The 25,981-nt window shown below is 69.6% G+C and overlaps 2 protein-coding genes and 1 long non-coding RNA gene across 6 annotated transcripts; all 3 read right to left on the reverse strand.

Moving 5' to 3' along the window:
* Positions 1-349: 349 nt before the first annotated feature.
* Positions 350-1,381, reverse strand: LOC140660283 (uncharacterized). The gene is made up of 3 exons (XR_012045376.1): positions 1,368-1,381; positions 993-1,167; positions 350-593 (listed from the first exon to the last, which is right to left on the reverse strand). It is a non-coding gene; the product is annotated as an uncharacterized lncRNA (long non-coding RNA).
* Positions 1,382-7,027: 5,646 nt separating this feature from the next.
* FIBP (FGF1 intracellular binding protein) lies at positions 7,028-19,838 on the reverse strand. Of its 4 annotated transcripts, none has more exons than XM_072881402.1 (11): positions 19,707-19,838; positions 19,157-19,247; positions 16,229-16,427; positions 14,855-14,981; positions 12,233-12,366; positions 9,819-9,927; positions 9,660-9,723; positions 9,322-9,408; positions 8,705-8,802; positions 7,672-7,766; positions 7,028-7,638 (listed from the first exon to the last, which is right to left on the reverse strand). In XM_072881402.1, exons 2-11 carry the CDS (start codon positions 19,239-19,241, stop codon positions 7,485-7,487), a joined length of 1,152 nt encoding a protein of 383 aa, XP_072737503.1. In that variant the 5' UTR covers positions 19,242-19,247; positions 19,707-19,838; the 3' UTR covers positions 7,028-7,484. The 4 variants fall into 4 exon arrangements, with proteins under 4 accessions (XP_072737503.1, XP_072737502.1, XP_072737504.1 ...); XM_072881404.1 differs by adding an exon at positions 13,049-13,149 and having other exon boundaries at positions 7,553-7,766; positions 19,707-19,837; XM_072881401.1 differs by having other exon boundaries at positions 7,028-7,766; positions 19,707-19,837.
* On the reverse strand, positions 19,366-25,663 carry LOC140660565 (autophagy-related protein 2 homolog A-like). The gene is made up of 9 exons (XM_072881543.1): positions 25,636-25,663; positions 25,434-25,512; positions 23,850-23,919; positions 23,072-23,154; positions 22,252-22,373; positions 21,623-21,795; positions 20,927-21,016; positions 19,707-19,975; positions 19,366-19,372 (listed from the first exon to the last, which is right to left on the reverse strand). The coding sequence occupies exons 1-9, from the start codon at positions 25,661-25,663 to the stop codon at positions 19,366-19,368; spliced, it is 921 nt and encodes a 306-aa protein (XP_072737644.1).
* Positions 25,664-25,981: the final 318 nt, after the last annotated feature.

The raw sequence follows: 25,981 nt of genomic DNA on the forward strand, positions 1-25,981 counted from the left end.
CCATATGGGGGGTCGTCACACCATGGGGGTGACACCAAGGGGGGTGACACAAAGCGGGTGACACCATCGGGCGGTACCACTGTATGGGGGGTGTCCCCATGGGGGGACACGGGGGAGTACAATGGGGGTGACACCAAGGGGGTGACACCAAGGGGGTGACACCAAGGAGGGGTGACACAAAGCAGGTGACGCCATCGGGCGGTACCACTGTATGGGGGTGTCCCCATGGGGGGACAGCAAGGGGGTGACACGACACAAAGCGGGTGACGCCATCGGGCGGTACCACTGTATGGGGGGTCCCCATGGGGGGGACACGGGGGTGACACCAAGGGGGTGACACCAAGGGGGTGACACGGGGTCCCTAGAAGGGTGCTCCCCCAGGAACAGGCTGAGGCGCAGCACGGCCAGGGCCCGCCCGGGGGGCGGGGCCCCGGTGAGGGGCGTGGCCCCAGGAGGGGGCGTGGTCCCAGGAGGGGGCGTGGTCCGGGCGAGGGCGGGGCCCCCGGGGGCAGCAGCTCCACCTCCAGCACCAGGTGGAGGGGCCCGGCCAGGGGGCGGGTCAGCTCCAGGAGCGTGCTCTGATTGGACAGGTCCTGCGGAGGGGGCGGGGTCAGGGTGGGAAGGACCGCCCCCGCAGCCCCCACCCCATGGCCCCCCCCGGAGCCCCCCAAAACACCCCTTCACCCCTCAAACCGCCCCCAGAGCCCCCCAGTTCCCCCGCAGGCCCCCCCAGAGCCCCCCATTCCCCCCAGCCCCCAAACTGCCCCCAGGGCCCCCGTCCCTCCTAGGGCCCCCAAAGTGCCCCCTCGTCCCCCCAGTTGCCCCCAAATGCCCCCTTCGCCCCTCAAACCGCCCCCGGAGCCCCCAATTCCCCCGTATCCCCTCAAACTGCTCCATAGCCCCCCCAATTGCCCCAGAGCCCCCAAATTCCCCCTTAACCCTCCCCAGCCCCCAAGTGCCCCCAGCCCCCATTCCCCCCCGCCCCCCAGTACCCGCAGGCGGAAGGCGCCGGGGGCCCCCGCAGCCGCAGGCGCTGGGGGTCCCGGGGGCGGCGGAGCTGGAAGAGGCCGGTGGGGACATCGGGGACGTTGGGGACGGCCAGGAAGCGATGGAGGAGCCACCGCGGGCGGGGGCGCAGCCGGGGACCCCACGGGGCACACGCACGTCCTGGGGGGCAGAGAGGGGGTTGGGGGGGCAGGGAGCCCCTCCCCCAGGATGTTGGGGTCCCTGGGTGGGGGTGCAGGGGACCCCTCATCTCTTGGGGTCCCTGGGTGGGGCTGGGGTCCCCCCCCGGATGCCTGGGTCCCCATTGGGGGGGATCCCAATATGTTGGGGGTCCCAGGGATGGGGGTGGGGGAGGGTCGTACCCGGGGGTGCGGGGTGGGGGCGTAGGGGGCCTGGCAGAGCTCCCGGGGACGCAGCGGTGGCCCCGAAGGTGTTGACGCAGCTCTCGGCCTCCGAGCACCCATGGGTGCCCTCGGCGCACTCGTCCCGGTCTGGGGGGGGGTGGAGATGGAGGGGGGCTGGGGAACCCGAGCCCCCCAACTGCCCCATAGCCCCGTCAGTTACCCCATGGGCCCCCAACTGCCCCACTGCCCCCCAAATACCCCATTGCCCCCCTGCTGCCCCATCGCCCCATAAACACCCCCAGCCCCCAAATACCCCACAGCCCCCCAACTGCCCCATAGCCCCCTCCATTGCCCCCAGCCCCCAAATAACCCATAACCCCCAAAATACCCCATAGCCCCCCACAGCCCCCAGCTGCCCCATAGCCCCTCCATTGCCCCCAGCCCCCAAATACCCCATAACCCCCAAAATACCCCATAGCCCCCAGCCCCCAACTTCCCTTCACCCCTCCAGTGCCCCCCAGCCCCCAATACCCCATAGCCCCTCCCACAGCCCCCAGCTGCCCCATAGCCCCCTCCATTGCCCCCCAGCCTCTCAAATACCCCATAGCCCCCCATAGCCCCTCCCCCAGCCCGCCGTGGGGCAGCCATGGGGCAGGGCCGTACCCTGGCAGTGGAGGCCGTGTGCCCCATAGCCGGGGGGGCACAGGCAGGCGAAGGACCCCGGGCTGTTCTGGCAGCGGTGCTGGCACAGGGCGGCCCCCCCCGCGCACTCGTCCACGTCTGCCCCACGGCGAGGCCCCACGGCCCCACGGCGAGGTGGGTCGGACCCACGGCGAAGGGGGTGACAGACCCACGGTCGGCCCCACGGTGGTGCCAGCCAGCCCCATGGCCACACCCGTGTGCACCCACAGCCCCACGGCTGCCCCACGGCTGCCCCACGGCACACACAGCCCCGGCCCACCCCACCCCTCCCCCCGGAGTAGCCCGTGGCTGTGGGCGGGGCTACGTGCAGGGGGAGGGGCGAGGGGTGGGGTCAGATGGGGGCGCGGCCCATCAAGGTGAAGGTGGGGCTGTGGGGGTGGGGCCAAGGGGAAGGGGTGGAGCTAGAGAGTGGGTGTGGTCACCGAGTGGGGGCAGACGGTGGGTGGGGCCATGGTGCAATGGGCGGGGCTAGATCCAGGAGGAGGAGTCATCGGGGCAGGGGCGGGGTGAAGTGAGGGCGGGGCTTCCTGGCAGTGTAGAGGGAGATGCTGAGGTCCAGGGGTGGAGCCAGAACCGGGGTGGGGCCAGAAATGGAGGGGCGGGGCCTACCATGGAGGCAAAGGATGAAGCCAGGACAGGACAGAGGGCGGGGCTATAGGGCTGGGGGCGGAGCCAGGGGTTGGGGCGGGGTCAAGGGTAGGGGTGGGGCCTACCAGCAGATGAGCAGCCATTGAGGTGGAGGGAGAAGCTGGGGTGGGGGCTGTGGGCGGGGCTCTGTGATTGGGGCGTGGCAGCGGGAGGGGGCGTGGCCTCCCGGTGTGGAGGGTGGAGCTGGGATGGGGTGGAGGGGCGGGGCTATGGAGCTGTGGGCGCGGCCAAGGGGAGGGGGCGTGGCCCGCAATCACATGACCGCCCATCAGCCTGGAGGGTGAAGCTGGGACAGGGTGTGGAGGGGCGGGGCTATGGGCCCGTGGGCGGGGCCAAGGCCCGAGGGGGCGTGGCCTACCGTCACATGACCGCCCGTCGGGCTGGAGGGCGAAGCCGGGGCGGCAGCGGCAGCGGAAGGAGCCGAAGGTGTTGAGGCAGCGCTGGGCGCAGCGGGCGCCCATGGAGCACTCGTCCACGTCTGGGGGCACCCGGGGGGCCGGGGCGGTCACAGCCCCCAGCGGGGACCCGGGCATCCGGGGGGGCCCCCCAGACACCCCCGGGGACCTCCCACCCCCACCCCCCACAGGGGACCCGGGCATCCGGGGGGGGGCTCATGTACCCCCCCCCAGGTGGGGACCCAGGGGTCTGGGGAGCCTCCCCCCTCCTGGGGCACCCAGGAGTGGGGGGGACCCAGGAGCTGGGGGGGCCCAGGAGTGGGGGGACCCAGGAGTTTGGGGGGGACCCAGGAGTGGGGGGGGACCCAGGAGTGGGGGGACCCAGGAGTGGGGGACCCAGGAGTGGGGGACCCAGGAGGTGAGAGGGACCCAGGAATCTGGGGGGACCCAGGAGTTGGGGGGGACCCAGGAGCTGGGGAACCCAGGAGTTGGGGGACCCAGGAGTTGGGGGGACCCAGGAGTTTGGGGGGACCCAGGAGTGGGGGGACCCAGGAGTGGGGGACCCAGGAGTTTGGGGGGACCCAGGAGTGGGGGGACCCAGGAGTGGGGGGACCCAGGAGTGGGGGGGCCCAGGAGTTTGGGGGCCCAGGAGCTGGGGGGCCCAGGAGCTGGGGGGACCCGGGAGTTTGGGGGGACCCAGGAGTTTGGGGGGACCCAGGAGTTGGGGGGGACCCAGGAGTGGGGGGGACCCAGGAGGTGAGGGGGACCCAGGAGTTTGGGGGACCCAGGAGTTGGGGGGGGACCCAGGAGTGGGGGGGACCCAGGAGTTGGGGGGGCCCAGGAGTTTGGGGGTGTCCCAGGCGGTGGGGGGCGGGTCCCCGGGGTGCTGGCCGAGGCAGGAGCGCCCGTCGGGGCCCAGGCGGAAGCCGGGGTGGCAGCGGCAGGCGAAGGCCCCCGGGGAGTTGGCGCAGCCGTGCTGGCACCACCGGAACCGGCACTCGTCCTCGTCTGCCCCACGGCACCCTCAGCTGCCCCACGGCGCCCCATAGCATCCCGTAACCCCCCCCTTGCGCCCCACGGCACCCCCACCCAGCGGACTCCAGCACCCCATAACCACCCCCAACACCCCATAGCACCCCTTAACCCTCCCCAGCACCCTTTAACACCCCATAGCACCCCCAGCACCCCATAACTACCCCATAGCACCCTTAACCCCCCATAGCGCCCCATAACCGCCCGCAGCACCCCTTAACCCCTCTGTAGCACCCCCAGCACCCCATAACCACCCAATAGCACCCCCAGCACCCTATAGCACCTCTTAACCCCCCATAGCACCCCCAGCACCCCATAGCACCCCTAAACCCCCCATAGCACCCCACATAGCAGCCCTTAACCCTCCCCCAGCATTCTTAGACCCCATAGCACCCCCCAGCACCCCATAGCACCCCTGAACCCCCCATAGCCCCCACGTAGCACCCCTTAACCCTCCCCATCGGCCTTTAACCCCCATAGCCCCCAGCACCCCATAGCACCCGTGAAGACCCCATAGCCCCCCACTGACCGACGCACTCGGTGCGCAGGTGCCGGTACCCGGGGGGGCAGCGGCACTCGAACCCCCCCGGCAGGTTGATGCAGTCCTGGCTGGGCCGGCACGGGGGGGGCCCCAAGCACTCGTCCACGTCTGGGGGGACAGCAGTCACCCCCCCGGGACCCCCAAACCCGCCCCTCCCTTCCCCAGGGACCCCCAGTCTCTGAGAAACCCCCCTGCCACGGACCCCCCAAAAAATCCCCCCTGACACCCCCAGGTCTCCCCTGAGCCCCCAGGATCCTCCCTGGAGCCCCGCCCCTAATCCTCTTAGCCCCTCCCCAGCCCCTAGGACCGCCCCAGCCCCTTAGCCCCGCCCCATTAGCTCCACCCCAGCCCCTTAGCCCCGCCCCAGCCCCATTGCCCCACCCTCCATCAAGCTCTCTCCAAGCCCCTTAGCCCCTTCCCATTATTTTAGCCCCGCCCTCAGCCCCGCTGGCCCCGCCCCACAGCCCTCCCTAAGGTGTCAGCCCCGCCCACAGTCCCTCTGACCCCGCCCCCGAGCTCTTAGCCCCGCCTCCGGGTCCACCCACCCCTTCCCTCCCACGCCGCCAGCCGCAGCCCCCACCCTTAGCCATTAGCTCCGCCCCCGAAGCCTAGCCCCGCCCCCGCCTTAGCCCCGCCCCCACCTTGGCAGGAGCCGTCGGGGGCGGGCTGTAGCCAGGCGGGCAGTGGCCGGGGGGGGCGGGGCGGGGGCGGGGCGGGGGGGGGGGGGGGGGGGGGGGGGCGCCGGGGGCGGGGCTGATGACGGCGGCGGAGCGCGGCAGGCAGAGGTACCCCCGAAGTGGTTCAGGCACTTCATGGCCCCCCGGCAGGGCGGGGGCCCCCCCGCGCACTCGTCCACGTCTGGGGGGGGGGAGACCCCGCGTGGGGACCCCCGACCCCCCGGGGAGCCAGGAGGCCGGGGCCCCCACCCGACCCCCCAAATCCCCCCCATAGGGGACCACCCCCCCCTCAGCGCGGGGACCCCAAATTGCCCCTCACCCCCGCCATTGGGGACCCAAGCGACCGGGACACCCCTCCCCCACTGCCCGGGGATCCCCCCAGGCGGCCGGGACCTCCCCACCCCTCCCGCAGCACGGGGTCCCCCCAAATCCCCCGCCCTCCCCATAGGGGACCCGGTCGGCCGGGACCCCAACCCCCTTGCCATTACCCGGGGACCTCCCCACCCCCGCAGCACGGGGACCCCAAATCCCCCCTCCCCACAGGGGACCCAAGCGTCCCCCACTGTCGTCCCCCCTCCCTCCCCGCCCCCCAAGCACCCGCGCCCCTCCCCCACCTTTGCAGTGCTCCGTTTCGGGGTCCCACTCGTACCCATCAGTGCACTCCTGGGGGGGGGGAGGGGATCACCCGGGTGTCCCGGGTGTCCCCCACCCCCACCCCCACCCATAGTGCCCCTCCCCCCTCACCGTGTACTCTTCGGCCTCTTCCAGCTCCGGGGGGGCGGCGACGGCGACAACGACGACGAGGAAGAGGAAGGACAGGGACCCCATGGTCCTGGGGGGGGAGGGGGGGGTCACCCCCAAGCCTGGGTCCCCCCCCCCCCCCCCACGAGGGATCCTCACGCCGTGGGTGCTCCCCCACACCCGGACGCCTGGGGCCCCCGGGACACCCCCACCCCAAAACCCCCTTCGAAGGGGGGTTTTGGGGGTGTCCCCCGGGGGCCCCAGGCGTCCAGGAGGTGGCGGAGGGGGAGGACGGGGAGGGGGAGGGGAACCCCAGGAGTGGGGGGTGGGGAGCTCAGGCCAACGTGGACTCAGGCATCCACGTTGGGCGGGGGGGAGGGAGGGAAAAGGCCTCCAAAAGAGCTCCGAGAGGGGGGGAGGGTCTGAGAGGGACCCCAGCACCCACCCCCTCCCCCACACTCACCCCGCTCCGCTCCGACCCCCCCTCCTCCCCTCCCCCCCAAAAAAAAAAAAAGCCGGCGGGCAGGGGACACCCAAGCGTTCGGGACGGCTCCTCCCCACCCGTACCAACCCCCCTCCTCCCTTCCCCTCCCCCCGCATGGACCAGGCGTCCGGCAGCTCCACCCCTCCCCCACCCCCTCCCCCACATCACCCTCACCCCCCCAAGGATCCCCAAAGCCTCCCCCTCCCCCCTCGAAATCCGGACACCCCTCCCTCCCCCACCACCAGGGAACCCACCCCTCCCCCTCAGAGATTTTTGGGGACCCCCCACCCCCAAACCTGCCCCACCCCCCATAGACCCCCCAAATCAGCTCAGCTTTCAACGGCGCTTTATTCCACACACTTTTGGGGTGCCCCCCAAGATTGGGGGGGACGCGAGAGGGGCACCCCAAATTACAAGGGGGTCCCCCACTTTGAGGGGGGGGTCCTGGCTTCCAGACACACCCCACCCCCCGCGTTTTGGGGTGTCCCCATCTGTTTCTGGGGGTGTCCTGGTTTGGGGGGGCCCTGGTTTGGGGGTGTCCTGGCTTCCGCATCACCCAGTTTTGGGGTGTCTTGGGGTCCAGGCACTCGGGTTTTGGGGTGTCCCAGGTTCAGGGTGCCCCCAGTTTGGGGGTGTCCCCAGTTTGGGGGTGTCCCCAGTTCGGGGGTGCCGCATCTTCCAGATTTTGGGGGGCCCAGGATGCCCCGGTTTTGGGGTGTCGCAGCGCTTGCCCCCCCCCCCCCATTTCCTCCATGGCCTGGTTTGGGAGCACCCCACTTTTGGGGTGCCCCGCATTGCGGGGGGGGGAGGTGTCCTGATTTTGGGGGGGCCCCCCCAGGACACCCCAGTTTTTGGGCATCGCAGCTACCGGATCCCCCGTTCTCGGCGTGTTGGGATTTTTGGGGTGCCCCGGTTTTATGGCCCCCAGTTTTGGGGTCCCCCCAGTTTTGGGGTGCCGGGGTTTGGCTGTACCCCCCCTTCCAGATATCCTGAGTTGGGGTGTCCCGGGATGCTCTGGTTTCGGGGTGTCGCAGCTCCCGGAACCCCCCTTTTCGGCACGGCGGGGGGGTTCGGGGCGCCCCGTTTTTTGGGGCGCCCCGATTTCGGGGTCCCCCCAGTTTGGGGGTTCAGTCGTGGTACATGCGCAGGAGGCAGGCGGTGATGGCGGCCATGTATCGCTCCCACAGCGCCTGGTGCCTGCCCAAAATCGGGGTTCAGGGGGAGCCCCCCACTTTCGGGAGCCCCCCCCAGCCCAGTTTTGGGGTGAAACTGCCCAATTTTGGGGTCACCCACAGCAGCCAATCGCAGTTTTTTGGGGTTCCCCCATTTCGGGGTGCAGTGACTCAGTTGGGGGGGTCCCTATTTTGGGGGCCCCACCCTATTTTTGGGGTGCCCCATTCTGGGGGTTGGGGGTTCAGGGTTCCAGGGTTTGGGGGGTCCTGGATTTGGGGTTCAGGTTTTGGGGTGCCCTGGTTTTGGGGTGTCCCATTGGGGGGTGTCAGGGGCTCCCCATTTTTGGGGTGCCCCATTCTGGGGGGTTGGGGGTTCCTAGGTCGGGGTTGTCTCTTGGGGGTCCCCACTTTTGGGGTGCCCTGGTTTTGGGTTGTCCCATGGGGGGTCAGGGGCTCCCCAGTTTTGGGGTGTCCCCTTTTGGGGGGCAGGCAGGGTTTGGGGGCTCAGGGCTCTGGATATGGGGGTTCAGGGCTCCAGGGGCTTGGGGGGTCCAGGATTTGGGGGCTCGGGGGGCAGGATCTGGGGGTGTCCTGGAATTTGAGTGGGGGATCAGGGGTCTGGGATTTGGGGGGGTGTCCAGAATCTGAGGAGTTTGGGGGTGCAGGGTTCAGGGGGCCGGAATTTAGGGGGCAGCCAGGGGGAGGGGGGTTGGAAGTGCAGGGGGTACGGGGGGGTCAGTTTTGGGGTGCTGCCCGGAAGGCGGGCAGGGCGCGGGCGGGGGTTCGGGGGGTCAGTTTTGGGGTGCTGCCCGGAAGGCGGGCAGGGCGGGGGGTTCGGGGGGTCAGTTTTGGGGTGCTGCCCGGAAGGCGGGCAGGGCAGAGGGGGTTCAGGGGGTCAGTTTTGGGGTGCTGACCGGAAGGCGGGCAGGGCGGGGGTTCGGGGGTCAGTTTTGGGGTGCTGACCGGAAGGCGGGCAGGGCGCGGGGCGCGGCCGTGTACTGCCCCAGGAAGAGCCGCAGGTCCCCGGGGCTCCACTTGTCCGAGCGGCACGGCTCGATCACCTGGGGGGGGTCAGGCACCCCGAAACACCCCCGGACACCCCAAAACTCCCCTGCATCCCCCCCCAAGCCCCACAGACCCTCCCTGCACCCCAAAACCCCCTTCAGACCCCCCAAACCCCACAGACCCCCCCCGCACTCCCAAAACCCCCTTCAGACCCCCCTGCACCCCCAAACCCTCAGCTCCCCAAACCTCCACAGCCCCCCAAACCCCACAGCCCCCCTGCACCCCAAAACCCCCTTCAGCCCCCCAAACCTCCACAGCCCCCCAGTCACCCCCTGCACCCCAAAACCCCTTCAGCCCCCCGAACCCCTGGACTCCCCACCCAAACCCCAGGACACCCCAAATTCCGCTCCCCCACAACCTAACCCCCCCGCAAACCCAGGGGACCCCAAATCCCAGCCCCCCATTCGGCCCCACCCCCAGAGCACCCCGGGGGGGCTGTGTGTCTCATTTTGGGGGGCCCCTCTGGGGGGGTTTGGGGGGGGTTCGGGGGGTTTTTGGGGGTGCCCCCCCCTCACCTTCTCCACCAGGTCGACGAAGAAGTCCCGGACGTCGCGGGCGTGGGTCAGTTTCCCCCCCACGTTCACCAGCGCCCGCGAGAGGGGCTGGGGGCACCCAGGCGTGGGGGGGTCCCAGGACTCTTAGGGGACCCCCACCCCCAGCCCCTCCCCACCCCCACCCGGGACCCTGGCAGCCAGGGAGCCCCCCCCAAGGGACCCCAGCACCGCCCCCCCCAGGCATCCAGGGCACCCACGGACCCCAGCATTGGGGTGCCCCCCCCCCAAAGGGACCCAGGCGTTTGGGGCAGCCCCTCCCCCCCCCGAGCACCCAGGGGTGGGGGTGGGGGTGGGGTTACCTTGAAGTTGGCCTCCATCTCGTTGTAGACCGAGATCTTCCCCCGCAGCGCCGTGCACACCAGGCTGGGGGGGGCACCCAGGTGTCAGGGTGACCCCCCCACTGCCACCCCGAGTGTCGTGGGGGGGGCGGGTGACACCCCGGGTGTCCCCGTTGTCACCTCTTGTGCAGGTCCAGCAGGTCCTTGTCGGCCACCAGCACCTTCAGCTCCTTCAGGTCCTGCAGGAAGGACTTGGGCAGGTCCCCGTCCGGCTCCGCCGCCTCCGGCGCTGGGGACACGGGGACATCGCCGGGTCATGGGGACATCGGGGACACGGGGACAGCGGGGGCATCAGAGGGGCATCGGGGACACGGGGACAGCAGGGGGGCATCAGGGACACGGGGACAGTGGGGGCATTGGGGACATCAGGGGGTCATCGGGGACATGGGGACAGTGGGGGCATTGGGGACATCAGGGGGTCATCGGGGACATGGGGACAGTGGGGACATCAGGGGGCATCGGGGACACAGGGACAGCAGGGGGCATCAGGGACACGGGGACAGTGGGGGCATTGGGGACATCAGGGGGTCATCGGGGACACGGGGACAGTGGGGGCATCGGGGACATCAGGGGGTCATTGGGGACATGGGGACAGTGGGGGCATCAGAGGGGCATCAGGGACACAGGGACAGCAGGGGGGCATCAGGGACACGGGGACAGTGGGGACATCAGGGTCACGGGGTCATTGGGGACATCATGGATTCACCAGGGACACGGGGACAGTGGGGACAACAGGGACATCATGGGGTCATCAGGGACACGGGGACAGTGGGGACATCATGGTGTCACTGGGGACATGGGGAGTTCAGGGACAACAGGGACATAATGGCATCATCAGGGACACGGGGACATTGGGGACAAAAGGGACATCATGGGGTCACTGGGGGCATCAGGGTCATGGGGACATTGGGGACATCATGGGGGTGTCGGGGTCATGGGGACATCAGGGACATTTGGGACACCAGGGTTGTGGGGACACCGGGGGGACCAAGGGCACAGTGGGGTCATGGGGACATCAGAGACACGGGAATATTGGGGACACCAAGGGGGTCACGGGGACAGCGAGGACATGGGGACACTGGGGACACCGGAGGGGATCACGGGGACATCAGGGACATGGGGCTGTTGAAGCCACAGGGACATCAGGGACACGGTGACACTGGGGACATCGGGGGTGTCAGGGACTGTGGGCACAGGGGGACAGGGGAACCGTGTCCCCACCCCGGGGGTCCCCAATGCCGAGGGGTCCCCATGGTGTCCCCACGCTGTCCCCATGTGTCCCCCCGCTGCCCCTCACCCAGGGCCCCGTGTCCAGTGCAGCACCACGTGCTGGGCGCAGGGGACAGCGCCCCGTGTCCCTGGTGTCCCCACATCCCCCAATGTCCCTGGTGTCCCCACGATGTCCCTGGTGTCCCTGCTGTCCCCACGATGTCCCCACTGTCCCCGCTGTCCCCCACCCAGGGCGCCCTGTGTCCAGTGCAGCACCATGTGCTGGGCGTGGGGGATGACACCCCATGTCCCTGATGTCCCCACATCCCCCGCTGTCCCTGATGTCCCCGCTGTCCCTGATGTTCCCGCTGTCCCCGATGTCCCCGCTGTCCCCGGTGTCCCCACAGTGTCCCTGGTGTCCCCGCTGTCCCTCACCCAGGGTGCCCTGTGTCCAGTGCAGCAGCATGTGCTGGGTGCAGGGGATGACACCCCATGTCCCTGATGTCCCCGCTGTCCCTGGTGTCCCCACGATGTCCCCGCTGTCCCCACAATGTCCCCACTGTCCCCGCTGTCCCCCACCCAGGGCACCCTGTGTCCAGTGCAGCACCACGTGCTGGGCGTGGGGGATGACACCCCATGTCCCTGATGTCCCCACATCCCCCAATGTCCCTGATGTCCCCGCTGTCCCCGGTGTCCCCACAGTGTCCCTGGTGTCCCCGCTGTCCCCCACCCAGGGCGCCCTGTGTCCAGTGCAGCAGCATGTGCTGGGTGCAGGGGATGACACCCCATGTCCCTGATGTCCCCGCTGTCCCTGGTGTCCCCACGATGTCCCCGCTGTCCCCACAATGTCCCCACTGTCCCCGCTGTCCCCCACCCAGGGCCCCGTGTCCAGTGCAGCACCACGTGCTGGGCGCAGGGGACAACACCCCATGTCCCTGATGTCCCCACATCCCCCGCTGTCCCTGGTGTTCCCGCTGTCCCCGGTGTCCCCACAGTGTCCCTGGTGTCCCCCCTGTCCCCCACCCAGGGTGCCCTGTGTCCAGTGCAGCAGCATGTGCTGGGTGCAGGGGATGACACCCCATGTCCCTGATGTCCCCGCTGTCCCTGGTGTCCCCACAGTGTCCCTGGTGTCCCCCCTGTCCCCGCTGTCCCTCACCCAGGGCGCCCTGTGTCCAGTGCAGCACCACGTGCTGGGCGCAGGGGATGACACCCCGTGTCCCTGGTGTCCCCACATCCCCCAATGTCCCTGGTGTCCCCACTGTCCCTGGTGTCCCCACTGTGTCCCCACTGTCCCCGCTGTCCCCGGTGTCCCCGCTGTCCCTCACCCAGGGCGCCCTGTGTCCAGTGCAGCAGCATGTGCTGGGCGCAGGCGGCGAAGTCCCCGAAGCTCAGGAACTGCAGCCGCCGCTTCCCCGTCTCGAAGCGGTTGTTGGCGAAGAAGACGACGGCGGCGTAGTCCCTGCGGGGACGGCACCCATGGGTGCCCCGCCTCACACGGGTGCCCCCGGCACCTCCCCGGCACCCCCCCACACCCATGGGTGCCCCACATCATGTGGGTGCCCCCCTGCACCCATGGGTGCCCTGTGTCACACGGGTGCCCCTGGCACCCCCCCCGGCACCCCCCCGCACCCATGGGTGCCCCACATCATGTGGGTGCCCCCCTGCACCCATGGGTGCCCGCGTCACACGGGTGCCCCGGCACCCCCCAGCACTCCCCTGCACCCATGGAAGCCCCCCACCGCCCATGGGACCCCTGCAACTTCTCTGCACCCATGGGTGCCCCCAGCTCCCCCTGCTCCCCAAAGCACTCTCCCTGCCCCCATGGCAGCCCACAGCACCCATAGGACCCCCACAGCACCCATGGGACCCCATAACACCCACAGGACCCCATAAAACCCCACAGCAGCCCCCAGCACCCACAGGACCCTGTGCCCCAAGCCCCCACAGGCTCCCCCCAGCACCCATGGGACCCCCAGCACCCATGGGACCCTATAGCACCCACAGGATCCCAGAACACCCCCCAGCACCCACAACACCCCATAGCACCCCAAAACAGCCCCCCCAGTGGCTCCCCCTCCTCCCCAGCCCCCATGGGTCGTGTCCCCCCCAGCCCCCAGGGGCCCCCCAGCACCCATGGGTGCTGACCGGGCGAGGGGGGCAGCAGGAAGAGCTGCTGGATGTTGTCGGCCAGGGGCCCCCGCAGCTCCTCCACCGCCTTGAACACCCGCTTGAAGTTGTCGAACTGGGGGCACGGGGGGTCACATTTGGGGGACCCCCAGCACCCCCAAACCCCCTGATCCCCCCACCCCCACACACTCCCCAGCACCCCAAACCCCCCCATGGGGCCAAGCTTCCCCCCAGCACCCTCCCCTGCATTTTGGGGACCCCCAATATTGGGGACCCCTCCACATCAGGGACCCCCCCAACTTTTCATCCCCCCCTAATCCAGGTCCCCCCAATTTTGGGGTGCCCCCCCAAATATTGGGGACCCCTCCGCATCAGGGACCCCCCATTTCAGCCCTGCCCCCCAACTTTTCATCCCCCTAATCCAGATCCCCCGATTTTGGGGTGCCTGAGCCCCCAGTTTTGGGGTGCCCCCCAATCCTGATACTCCCTCCACTTTTGGGGTGCCCCCCCATTTGGAGGAGCCCTCCCCCAATTTCTGGGTGCCCCCCATTTTGAGATGCCCACCCATCTCAGGGTGCCCCCATAATTCCGGGGTGCCCCCTGTTTTGGGGTGCTCCCCCTGGTGCTGGGGCACCCCTCCCAGTTTTGGGGTCCCCCGGTCTTGCCCCCCCCCCAAATTTCGGGGGCCCCCTCCATTCCTGGTTCTTCCTTCCCCTAATTCCAGGGTGAACCCCCAAGTTTGAGGGTGCCCCCCAGGTTTGGGGGTGCCCCCCTCGGTTTGGGGTGCCCTCTAGGTTTGGGGGTGCTCCCTCAGGTTTGGGGGTGCCCTCCCTGAATTGGGGGGGTGCCCCCCTGGTTTTAGGGTGCCCCCCCAGGGTTCTAGGGTGCCCACCCCCGCTTTGGGGGTGCCCCCAGGTGTCAGGGTGCCCCTCACATGTTTTAGGGTGCCCCCCAGTTTTTAGGGTGCCCTCCTCGGTTTTGGGTGCCCTCCCGGGTTTCGGGTGCCCCCCGGGGTTTTGGGGTGCCCCCCTGGGGTTTTGGGGTGCCCTCCCCAGTTTCGGGGTGCCTCCCTGGGTCTCGGGATGCCCCCCCAGGTTCTGGGGTGCCCTCCTCGGATTTCGGGGTGCCCCCCGGGTCTTGGGGTGCCCCCCGGGGTTTTGGGGTGCCCCCCGGGGTTCTGGGGTCCCCCCCCGGGTTCTGACATTCCCCCTGGGTTTCAGGGTGCCCTCCCCAGTTTCAGGGTGCTCCCTGGGTTCTGGGGTGCCCCTCTGGGTTCTGGGGTGCCCTCCTCAGATTTCAGGGTGCCCCCCGGGTCTCAGGGTGCCCCCCGGGGTTTTGGGGTGCCCTCCCCGGGTTTCAGGGTCCCCCCCTGGGTTCTGGCATTCCCCCTGGGTTCTGGGGTGCCCTCCCTGGGTTCTGGGTGCCCCCCGGGTTCTGGGGTGCCCTCCCCGGTTTCGGGGTGCCCCCCGGGTTTCAGGGTGCCCCCCTCGGTTCTGGCATTCCCCCTGGGTTCTGGGTGCCCCCCGGTTTCAGGGTGCCCCCCGGGTTCTGGGGGGCCCTCCCCAGTTTTGGAGTGCCCTCCCCGGGTTTCGGGGTGTCCTCCCCAGGTTCTGGCATTCCCCCTGGGTTTCAGGGTGCCCTCCCCGGTTTCAGGGTGCCCCCTGGGTTCTGGGTGCCCCCCGGGTTCTGGGGTGCCCTCCTCAGATTTCGGGGTGCCCCCGGGGTCTCAGGGTGCCCCCCTGGGTTCTGGGGTGCCCTCCCCGGGTTCTGGGGTGCCCTCCCCGGTTTCGGGGTGCCCTCCCCGGTTTCGGGGTGCCCACCTGGCGGCGGCAGCTCTTGATGGAGACGCCCGTGCGGGCGCTGATCTCGTCCAGGTCCTTCTTGGTGCCCTTGGAGAGCTTCTTCCCCAGCAGCTCCCGGGCGAAGCTCTCCTCGAAGGCGTAGTACCTGCGAGGGGGCACCCCCAAACCGGGACTGCACCCCCAAACCCGCCCTGCGCCCCCAAACCTGCTCCCGAGCCCCCCCAAAACCCGCCCCGTGCCCCCCACCCCGCAGCCCAACCCGTCCCTGAGCCTCCCGACGGCACGGCGCGAAGCCCCCCTCGAAGGCGTGGTACCTGCGGGGGCACCCCGAAAACCTGGGAGTGCACCCCAAAACCTGCCCTGCGCCCCAAACCCGCCCCGAACCCCAAAACCGGCACCTGAGCCCCCCAAAACCCACCGAGCCCCCAACCTGCTCCTGAGCCCCCAAAGCCTGTCCTGAGCCTCCCAACCTGCTCCTGAGCCCCCCAGAACCTGCCCTGAGCCCCCAAAACCCACCCTCAGCCCCCAACCCTCCCCACTGCCCCCCAACCCCTCCCAGCGCCCCCAGTGCCTCCCTAAACCCTCCCAGTCCCTTCCCACTCCCCACTACCCCCTCCCAGTGGCCTCCCAGTCCCTTCCCAATACCCCCCCAGTGCTCCCAGTGCCTCTCTAACCTCTCCCAGTCCCCTCCCAGTGCCCCCAGTGCCTCTCCAACCCCTCCCAGTGCCCCCCAGTGCCTCTTCGACCCCTCCCAGTGCCTCTCCAACCCCTCCCAGTGTCCCCCAGTGCCCCTCCATCCCCTCCCAGTGCCCCCCAGTGCCTCTTCGACCCCTTCCAGTGCCCCTCCATCCCCTCCCAGTGCCCCCCAGTGCCTCTTCGACCCCTCCCAGTGCCCCTCCATCCCCTCCCAGTGCCCCCAGTGCCTCTTCGACCCCTCCCAGTGCCCCTCCATCCCCTCCCAGTGCCCCCCAGTGCCTCTTTGACCCCTCCCTGTGCCTCTCCAACCCCTCCCAGTGTCCCCCAGTGCCCCTCCAACCCTTCCCAGTGCCCCCAGTGTCCCTCCAACCCCTCCCAGTGTCCCTCCAACCCTTCCCAGCGTCCCTCCATCCCCTCCCAGTGTCCCCCAGTGTCCCTCTTCAAACCCTCCCAGTGCCTCTCCAACCCCTCCCAGTGCCCCCAGTGCCTCTTCGACCCCTCCCAGTGCCTCTCCAACCCCTCCCAGTGCCCCCAGTGTCCCTCCAACCCTTCCCAGTGCCCCCCAGTGCCTCTTCGCCCCCTCCCAGTGCCTCTCCAACCCTTCCCAGTGCCCTCAGTGTCCCTCCAACCCCTCCCAGTGTCCCTCCAACCCCTCCCAGTGTCCTTCCGTCCCCTCCCAGTGCTCCCAGTGCTCACCGCTGGACCAGCATGGCCTGCCGGGAGGGGGGGATCTGGAAGAGGAGCTGCTGGAGCAGGCGGGGGGGCGCGTGCAGGAGCCGCTCCAGCATCTGGAAGGTGCGGTAGTGGTCCCGCGTGTCGCTCTGCAGGACGGCCACCGAGGTCCCCGCCCGCTCCAGGACACCCCCCCGCAGCCGCCGGGCCACCGCCTCCGCCACTGCGGGGACAGGGACACCATGGGACACCGTCACCAAGGGAGAGAGGACGTGGGGACACCATGGGACGGGGCCACCGAGAGATACAGGACATGGGGACACCATGGGATGGGGCCACCAAGAGATACAGGACGTGGGGACACCAGGGGACGGGGCCACCAAGAGATACAGGACATGGGGACACCATGGGATGGGGCCACCAAGAGATACAGGACACGGGGACACCATGGGATGGGGCCACCAAGAGATACAGGACGTGGGGACACCAGGGGACGGGGCCACCGAGAGATACAGGACACGGGGACACCAGGGGACGGGGCCACCGAGAGATACAGGACACAGGGACACCAGGGGACGGGGCCACCAAGAGATACAGGACACGGGGACACCAGGGGATGAGGCCACCAAGAGATACAGGACATGGGGACACCAGGGGACGGGGCCACCAAGAGATACAGGACATGGGGACACCATGGGATGGGGCCACCAAGAGATACAGGATGTGGCAACACCAGGGGACGAGGCCACCAAGAGATACAGGACATGGGGACACCATGGGACGGGGCCACCAAGAGATACAGGACGTGGGGACACCATGGGATGGGGCCACCAAGAGATACAGGACGTGGGGACACCAGGGGACGGGGCCACCAGCAGATACAGGACACGGGGACACCATGGGACAGGGCCACCAAGAGATACAGGATGTGGGGACACCATGGGATGGGGCCACCAAGAGATACAGGACGTGGGGACACCAGGGGATGGGGCCACCAGCAGATACAGGACGTGGGGACACCAGGGGACAGGGCCACCAAGAGATACAGGATGTGGGGACACCAGGGGACGGGGCCACCAGCAGATACAGGACACGGGGACACCATGGGACAGGGCCACCAAGAGATGCAGGATGTGGGGACACCATGGATGTGGCCACCAAGGGACATGGGGACACGGCCACCAAGGTCCCCACTTGCTCCTCCAGGACACACCCCCTCCCCAGCCACCAGGCCCCTGAGACAGGGGACATGGGGACACCATGAGACTTCACCACCAAGTGACGGAGAACATGGGGACACCATGAGACATGATCACTGAGGGACAGGGGACACCATGGGACACGGCCACCAAGGGCTGGAGGACTTGGGGACACCAGGGGACGTGGCCACCAAAGGCTGGAAGACATGGGGACACAGGGGATGTGGCTACTGAGGGACAGAGGACATGGGGACACCAGGGGACGTGGCCACTGAGGGACAGGGGACACCATGGGACATGGCCACCAAGGGCTGGAGGACTTGGGGACACCAGGGGATGTGGCCACTGAGGGACAGGGGACACCATGGGACACGGCCACCAAGGGCTGGAGGACTTGGGGACACCAGGGGACGTGGCCACTGAGGGACAGGGGACACCATGGGACACGGCCACCAAGGGCTGGAGGACTTGGGGACACCAGGGGACGTGGCCACTGAGGGACAGGAGACACCATGGGACACGGCCACCAAGGGCTGGAGAACCTGGGGACACCAGGGGACGTGGCCACTGAGGGACAGGGGACACCATGGGACATGGCCACCAAGGGCTGGAGGACATGGGGACACCAGGGGATGTGGCCACTGAGGGACAGGGGACACCATGGGACATGGCCACCAAGGGCTGGAGAACCTGGGGACACCAGGGGACGCGGCCACTGAGGGACAGGGGACACCATGGGACAGGGCCACCAAGAGATGCAGGATGTGGGGACACCAGGGGATGTGGCCACTGAGGGACAGGGGACACCATGGGACATGGCCACCAAGGGCTGGAGAACCTGGGGACACCAGGGACGCGGCCACTGAGGGACAGGGGACACCATGGGACAGGGCCACCAAGAGATGCAGGATGTGGGGACACCAGGGGATGTGGCCACTGAGGGACAGGGGACACCATGGGACACGGCCACCAAGGGCTGGAGAACCTGGGGACACCAGGGGACGTGGCCACTGAGGGACAGGGGACACCATGGGACACGGCCACCAAGGGCTGGAGAACCTGGGGACACCAGGGGACGTGGCCACTGAGGGACAGGGGACACCATGGGACATGGCCACCAAGGGCTGGAGGACTTGGGGACACCAGGGGACGTGGCCACTGAGGGACAGGGGACACCATGGGACACGGCCACCAAGGGCTGGAGGACTTGGGGACACCAGGGGACGTGGCCACTGAGGGACAGGGGACACCATGGGACAGGGCCACCAAGGGCTGGAGGACTTGGGGACACCAGGGGACGTGGCCACTGAGGGACAGGGGACACCATGGGACACGGCCACCAAGGGCTGGAGGACTTGGGGACACCAGGGGACGTGGCCACTGAGGGACAGGGGACACCATGGGACACGGCCACCAAGGGCTGGAGGACTTGGGGACACCAGGGGACGTGGCCACTGAGGGACAGGGGACACCATGGGACACGGCCACCAAGGGCTGGAGGACATGGGGACACCAGGGGACGTGGCCACGGAGGAACGAGGCTACGATGCGACACGGGGACCCTGGGGACGCGGCCACCGCGGGCAGGGTGCTCGGCCGCTCACGCCGGGGTCCGGCCCGCACCTCCCCCGCCAGGGACCCCTGCGCCCGGGAAAGGGGACGCAGGCGTGGGGAAGGGGACCCAGGGGACAGGGACGCGGGCGGCGGGGGGGTCTGGGGACGCGCTGGTGACGGCGGTGACGGTGACGCGCACCCGAGTGCCCGTCCAGCCAGAGCTGGTACACCTCCTCGTCGATCAGCGTCGTGTTCCCCACGAAGATGTCCAGGTCGCTCGTCATGGCCGCCTGCGGGGACCCAGCGGCCGGGCAGCCCCTCCCCCCAGGGGACACCCTCCCCCCCCCACACACACACCCCGGGCAGCCCCTCCCCTCCCGAGGGACCCGGGTCCCCCGTGTCCCCTCTTCACCCCCTCCGGACACACACACACACACACACACACACGCAACCGGGTGCGCCCCTCCCCCACCCGGGGGGACCCAGCGCCCAGGGACACCGCCCCTCCCCACAAGGGGGACCCGGGCGTCCGGACACCCCCACCCCCTTGTGTCCCCTCCCCCCCAGGCGTCCGGACACCCCACCCCCCGTCGCCCCCCCTCCCCCAAGGGGTCCGGACACCCCAACCCCCCTTGTCTCCCCTCCTCCCCCCCCAGGCGTCCGGACACCCCGTCACCCCCTCCCCACCCAGGGGACCCAGGCGTCCGGACACCCCTCCCCTCCCCTCCCCTCCCCTCCCCGGCACTGACCGAAGCTGAACCGGCCGCTCCGCTCCCGCCTCCAACCCCTTCCTGATGACGCCACCGACGCAGCGATGACGTAAGGCGCAGGGGGGTGGGGCGAGCCGGGGCCGGGCCGCGCGCACGGACGCCTGGGGCCCCTCCCCCCCAAGAACCAGTCCGGCCCAGTGCCACCAGTGCTCCCAGTGCCGCCGCTTTATTGGGGGCGGGGGCGCGGGGGTGGGGACCCCGCGTGCCTCGGGGGCGGGGCTCCTCCGCGTGCTGCCGCCGGGGGGGCGCTGGGGGACACGAGGGGGGGTGGGTTGGGGGGAGGCACTGGGGGAACTGGGAGGGACTGGGAGGGAAGCAGGGGACACAACTACCCCCCTCCAGCGCCCCCCCGCCCATACTGGGAGCCCCCTGGCCCCCAACTGGGCCATACTGGGAGCCCTCCCCCACCTCACACCATACTGGGAGCCCCCTGGCCTCCAACTGGGCCATACTGGGAGCCCTTCACACCATACTGGAAGGTGCCTGGCCCCCAGCTAGGCCATACTGGGACCCTTCCAGGCCATACTGGGAGCCCCCGACACCCAACTGGGCCATACTGGGATCCCTTCCCCCCCCCCCAGGTCATACTGGGACCCCCCAGCACCCCCGATCATACTGGGATCCCCTTGACCCCCCACTGGGCCATACTGGGAGTCCTCCAGACCATACTGGGAGCCCCCTGACACCCAACTGGGCCATACTGGGCCGTACTGGGACCCCCTAGCCCTCCCCCAGACCACACTGGGAACCCCTCACCCCCAAACTGGGCCATACTGGGATCCCCCAGCCTTCCCCAGACCATATTAACACCCCCACCCCAACCGGGCCATACTGGGCCATACTGGGACCCCATCCAAGCCCATACTGGGACCCCTAACCCTCCCCAGACCATACTGGGAGCCCCTCACCCCAAACTGGGCCATACTGGGAACCCCTAGCCCCCACCCCCAGACCATATTAACACACCCCCCGCAACTGGGCCATACTGGGACCCCCTAACCCTCCCCTAGACCATACTGGGAGCCCCTGACCCCCAAATTGGGCCATACTGGGATCCCCCTAGCCCTCCCCTAGACCATATTAACACCCCCCCAACTGGGCCATACTGGGCCCCCAGCCCAGCCCATACTGGGAACCCCCAGTCCATCTTGACCCCCCCCTCCCCCAACTGGTCCATACTGGGCCATACTGGTCGGTACCTGGTGGAGCTCAGACGGGGACTCTGGGGGGCCCCGAGGGGCCGGGGGGGCCGGGGGGGCCACCAGCTCGTACAGCGCCTCTGCCAGCGCCTGGGGGGTCAGGACCCCAGGCCCCCAACACCCCGCCCCCCGCTCCCTCCCAGGGGTGCTGGGGGCCCTGGGTGTCCCAGGGTGGGGGCTGGGGGTCCCAGGGCAGGGGGGTCCTGGGGGTTCCCCAGGGTGGTTTGAGGAGCCCAAGGGGTCCCCGGGGTGTTGGGGGGCCCCAGAGTGGTTTGGGGGTCCCGGGGGGTCCCAGGGCAGGGGGGCATCCTGGGGGTTCCCAGGGTGGTTGGGGGTGCCAGGGGGTCCCAGGGGGTCCCAGGGCAGTTTAGGGGGTCCGGGAGGGTCCCAGGGTGGTTTGGGGGTCCCAGGGGGTCCCAGGGCGGGGGGGTCCCAAGGGTCCCCGGGGCAGTTTTTGGGGGCCCGGGCAGTTTGGGGGGGGGGCGGTCTGGGGGTCCCGGGGTGGTTTGGGGGTCCCAGGGGGGTCCCAGGGGGGTCTGGGGGGGTCACGGTGTCACCGGGGGGGTCCCAGGGGGGTCCCCCAGGGTGGTTGGGGGTCCCAAGGGGTCCCTGGGGCAGTTTTAGGGGGCCCAGGGCAGTTTGAGGGGGGGTCTGGGGGGGTCCCGGGGTGGTTTGGGGGTCCCGGGGGGTCCCCACCTGGAGGGCGCGCAGCAGGCGGGTGCCAAGGCCGATGGCGGCGGAGGCGGAGGCGGCCCCCAGGGCGGTGACCCCCCACGTCACCCCCTGCGTCACCCCCCGCGTCACCCCCCCGGGGTGGCCCCCCAGCAGCGGCAGCAGCGGCAGCGCCAGCAGGTCCCGCAGCGCCCGCCCTGGGGACAGCGACGGCGTCGGGGGGGGGGGGACAGGGACGCGTCACCCCTGCCACCCCCCCGGGACACGGGGGGACACGGCAGGGATATGCCACCACTGCCACCCACCCACCAGGACACCCTGGGGACATGCCACCACTGCCACCCACCCACCAGGACACTCTGGGGACACACCAGGACACCCTGGGGACATGCCACCACTGCCACCCACCCACCAGGACACCCTGGGGACACACCAGAACACCCTGGGGACACATCAGGACACCCTGGGGACATGCCACCACTGCCACCCACCCACCAGGACACACCAGTGACACAGCAGGACATGCCACCAAGGCCCTGGTGACATGCCACCATCCCGTCAGGACACCCCATGCCAGTGACACACCAGCAATGGGGGACAGCTGGGGACACGGGGCGGGGGGGGGGTGTGTCGGGGACACGGGTGACACTCACAGAGGCGCAGGACAGCGTGGACGGGGGCCACCCCCCCCAGCAGCCCGGGCAGTTGGTGACACCGAATGTCCCGCAGCCACTCGGTCACCGCGAAGCTCAGCACCTTCCCCAGCCCCAGCAGCCTGCGGGGACAGCGGGGACACGGGGGACAGAGGGACAGTGGGGACACGGGGGACAGAGGGACAGCGGGGACACGGGGGACAGAGGGACAGTGGGGACACGGGGGACAGAGGGACAGTGGGGACATGGGGGACAGAGGGACAGTGGGGACACGGGGGCATGGGGGACATGGGGGGACAATAGGGACATAGGAGGACGTGGGGACAGTGGGGACGTGGGGGCACGGAGGGAGGTGGGGGGACAGGGAACATGGGGGGACACGGGGAGATGGGGGGACAATGGGGACATGAGGGACACAGGACAAGGAGGACACGGGGACACACACGGGGACGTGGAGAACCGGTGAGCTGTGGGGACGTGGGGACGTGGGGATGTGGGGACATGGGGACGCCCTGGGGACCCCCAAGTGCCCCCACATCACCCCATGTCCCTTATGTCCCCATGTCCCTCCCATGTCCCCACGTCCCCTTATGCCCCCTCATGTCCCCATGTCCCTCCTGTGTCCCCCTGTCCCCCCCGTGTCCCCCCGACCCCTCACATCCTCCCCATGTCCCCACACACCCCCTGTCCCCCCATGTCCCCCCGTCCCCCTGTCCCCCCGTGTCCCCCTGACCCCTCACGTCCTCCCCATGTCCCCCGTGTCCCCCCGTGTCCCCATGTCCCCCGTGTCCCCGTGTCCCCCGTGTCCCCGTGTCCCCACCCCTGGCGGTGGCAGAGCCGCTTCAGGCGCAGCTGGGAGCAGTTGAGCCGGGCCAGCCCGATCAGGATCCCCGCCAGCGCGCCCTGCGCGGGGACAGGGACGTCACCAGGGGTGGCCGCCACCCCCGGGGTGACATCACCCCCCCGGGACCCGGCTGTCACCTCCAAGGGACGGGTCTGTCACCCTCGGGATACGGCTGTCACCCCCGGGACCTGGCTGTCACCCCAGGGATGGGACTGTCACCCCCAGGACCTGGCTGTCACCCCCAGGGACAGGTCTGTCACCCCAGGGATGGGTCTGTCACCTCCATGACCTGGCTGTCACCTCCCTGGACCTGGCTGTCACCCCCAGGGACCCAACTGTCACCCCAGGGATGGGTCTGTCACCCCCAGGACCTGGCTGTCACCCTCAGGGATGGGTCTGTCACCCACTGGGACAGATCTGTCACCCCAGGGATGGGTCTGTCACCTCCATGACCTGGCTGTCACCCCAGGGACCTGGCTGTCACCCCCAGGGATGGGTCTGTCACCCACTGGGACAGATCTGTCACCTCCCTGGACCTGGCTGTCACCCCAGGGACCCAGCTGTCACCCCAGGGATGGGTCTGTCACCCCCAGGGACAGGTCTGTCACCCCAGGGACCTGACCGTCCCCCCCCTAGACCCGGCTGTCACCTCCCAGGACCTGGCTGTCACCCCAGGGACCCAACTGCCACCCCGGGGATGGGTCTGTCACCCCCAGCTGCCCCCCCCGGTGGCCCCCGGCCGTGTCCCCGTCACCTGCTCCATGGTGACGCGCTTCCCGCGATAGTCCAGCCAGATGGGGACCTCGGCCGTGAACCGGAACTCCCTGGGGACACCGGGGACACCCCTGTCACCACCTGGGGGGCGGCCACCATGGTGTCCCCCCCCCCATCACCATCCCAGGGGGACACCGGGGACTGTCACCACCCCAGGGACACCGGGGACCCTCCATCATCACCTGGGGTGTCCCCAGGGTGTCACCGGTGTCCCCTAGTGTCCCTATCCTGGGGTTGTCCCCAGGCTGTCCCCAACCTGGGGGTGTCCCCAGTGTCCCCCCATCCCAGGGGTGTCCCCAGTGTCCCCAGGGTGTCCCCAGGCTGTCCCCATCCCAGGGGTGTCCCCAGGAGTGTCCCCATCCCCAGTGTCCTCCAGTGGCCCCCAGTGTCCCCCCATCCCAGGGGTGTCCCCAAGCTGTCCCCATCCCAGGGGTGTCCCCAGTGTCCCCAGGGTGTCCCCAGTGTCCCCCCATCCCAGGGGTGTCCCCAGTGTCCCCAGGGTGTCCCCAAGCTGTCCCCATCCCATGGGTGTCCCCAGTGTCCCCCATCCCAGGGGTGTCCCCAAGCTGTCCCCATCCCAGGGGTGTCCCCAGGGCTGACCCCAGTGTCCCCAGTGTGTCCCCAAGCTGTCCCCATCCCAGGGGTGTCCCCAGGCTGTCCCCATCCCGTGGGTGTCCCCAGTGTCCCCCCATCCCAGGGGTGTCCCCAAGCTGTCCCCATCCCAGGGGTGACCCCAGGGCTGACCCCAGTGTCCCCAGTGTGTCCCCAAGCTGTCCCCATCCCAGGGGTGTCCCCAGTGTCCCCAGGGTGTCCCCAGTGTCCCCCCATCCCAGGGGTGTCCCCAAGCTGTCCCCATCCCAGGGGTGTCCCCAGGGTGTCCCCAGTGTCCCCAGGGTGTCCCCAAGCTGTCCCCATCCCATGGGTGTCCCCAGTGTCCCCCCATCCCAGGGGTGTCCCCAGTGTCCCCAGGGTGTCCCCAGTGTCCCCATCCCAGGGGTGTCCCCAGGGCTGACCCCAGTGTCCCCAGTGTGTCCCCAAGCTGTCCCCATCCCAGGGGTGTCCCCAGTGTCCCCAGGGTGTCCCCAGTGTCCCCCCATCCCAGGGGTGTCCCCAAGCTGTCCCCATCCCAGGGGTGTCCCCAGGGTGTCCCCAGTGTCCCCAAGGTGTCCCCAAGCTGTCCCCATCCCATGGGTGTCCCCAGTGTCCCCCATCCCAGGGGTGTCCCCAGTGTCCCCAGGGTGTCCCCAGTGTCCCCATCCCAGGGGTGTCCCCAGGGCTGACCCCAGTGTCCCCAGTGTGTCCCCAAGCTGTCCCCATCCCAGGGGTGTCCCCAGTGTCCCCAGGGTGTCCCCAGTGTCCCCCATCCCAGGGGTGTCCCCAAGCTGTCCCCATCCCAGGGGTGTCCCCAGGGGTGTCCCCAGTGTCCCCAGGGTGTCCCCAAGCTGTCCCCATCCCATGGGTGTCCCCAGTGTCCCCCCATCCCAGGGGTGTCCCCAGTGTCCCCAGGGTGTCCCCAGTGTCCCCATCCCAGGGGTGTCCCCAGTGTCCCCCAGTGTCCCCACACCGGAAGTAGACGGGGCTCTCGCTGTCGGGGTCCTCATCCGCCAGCGGCTCCAGCCCAGGGGGTCCCCAGCGCCCGGGGGCTGCGGAGGAGCGGGGGGGTGAGGGGACCCCAGCACCCAGGGGTGCCCCCAGTGTCCCCCCCAGCACCCAAGGGCACCCCCATGTCCCGCTGCCACCCCCAGCACCCAGGGGTGTCCCAGTACCCCCCAAACACCCAGGGGTGCCCCCCATGTCCCCCCAGCACCCAAGGATGACCCCAGCGGCCCCCAGCACCCAGGGGTGTCACAGTGCCCCCCCAGCACCCAGGGGTGCTCCCGCTGCCCCCAGCACCCAGGGGCACCCCCATGTCCCCAGCACCCAAGGGTGTCGCAGTGTCATCGTCCCCAGCACCCAGGGATGACCACAGTGCCCCCCCCAGCACCCAGGGGTGCCCCCACCCGGGGCCGGTACCGTCAGGGGGGTGCGGGGAGGGCGCGGGGGGGCCCATGTGCGCGATGAAGCTGCTGATGTAATCCCTGAGGAAGATGAGGGCGTCCTGGGGAGGAAGGG

The sequence above is a fragment of the Ciconia boyciana genome, chromosome 16 (genome assembly GCF_034638445.1).
Source record: "Ciconia boyciana chromosome 16, ASM3463844v1, whole genome shotgun sequence".
Taxonomy (NCBI): domain Eukaryota; kingdom Metazoa; phylum Chordata; class Aves; order Ciconiiformes; family Ciconiidae; genus Ciconia; species Ciconia boyciana.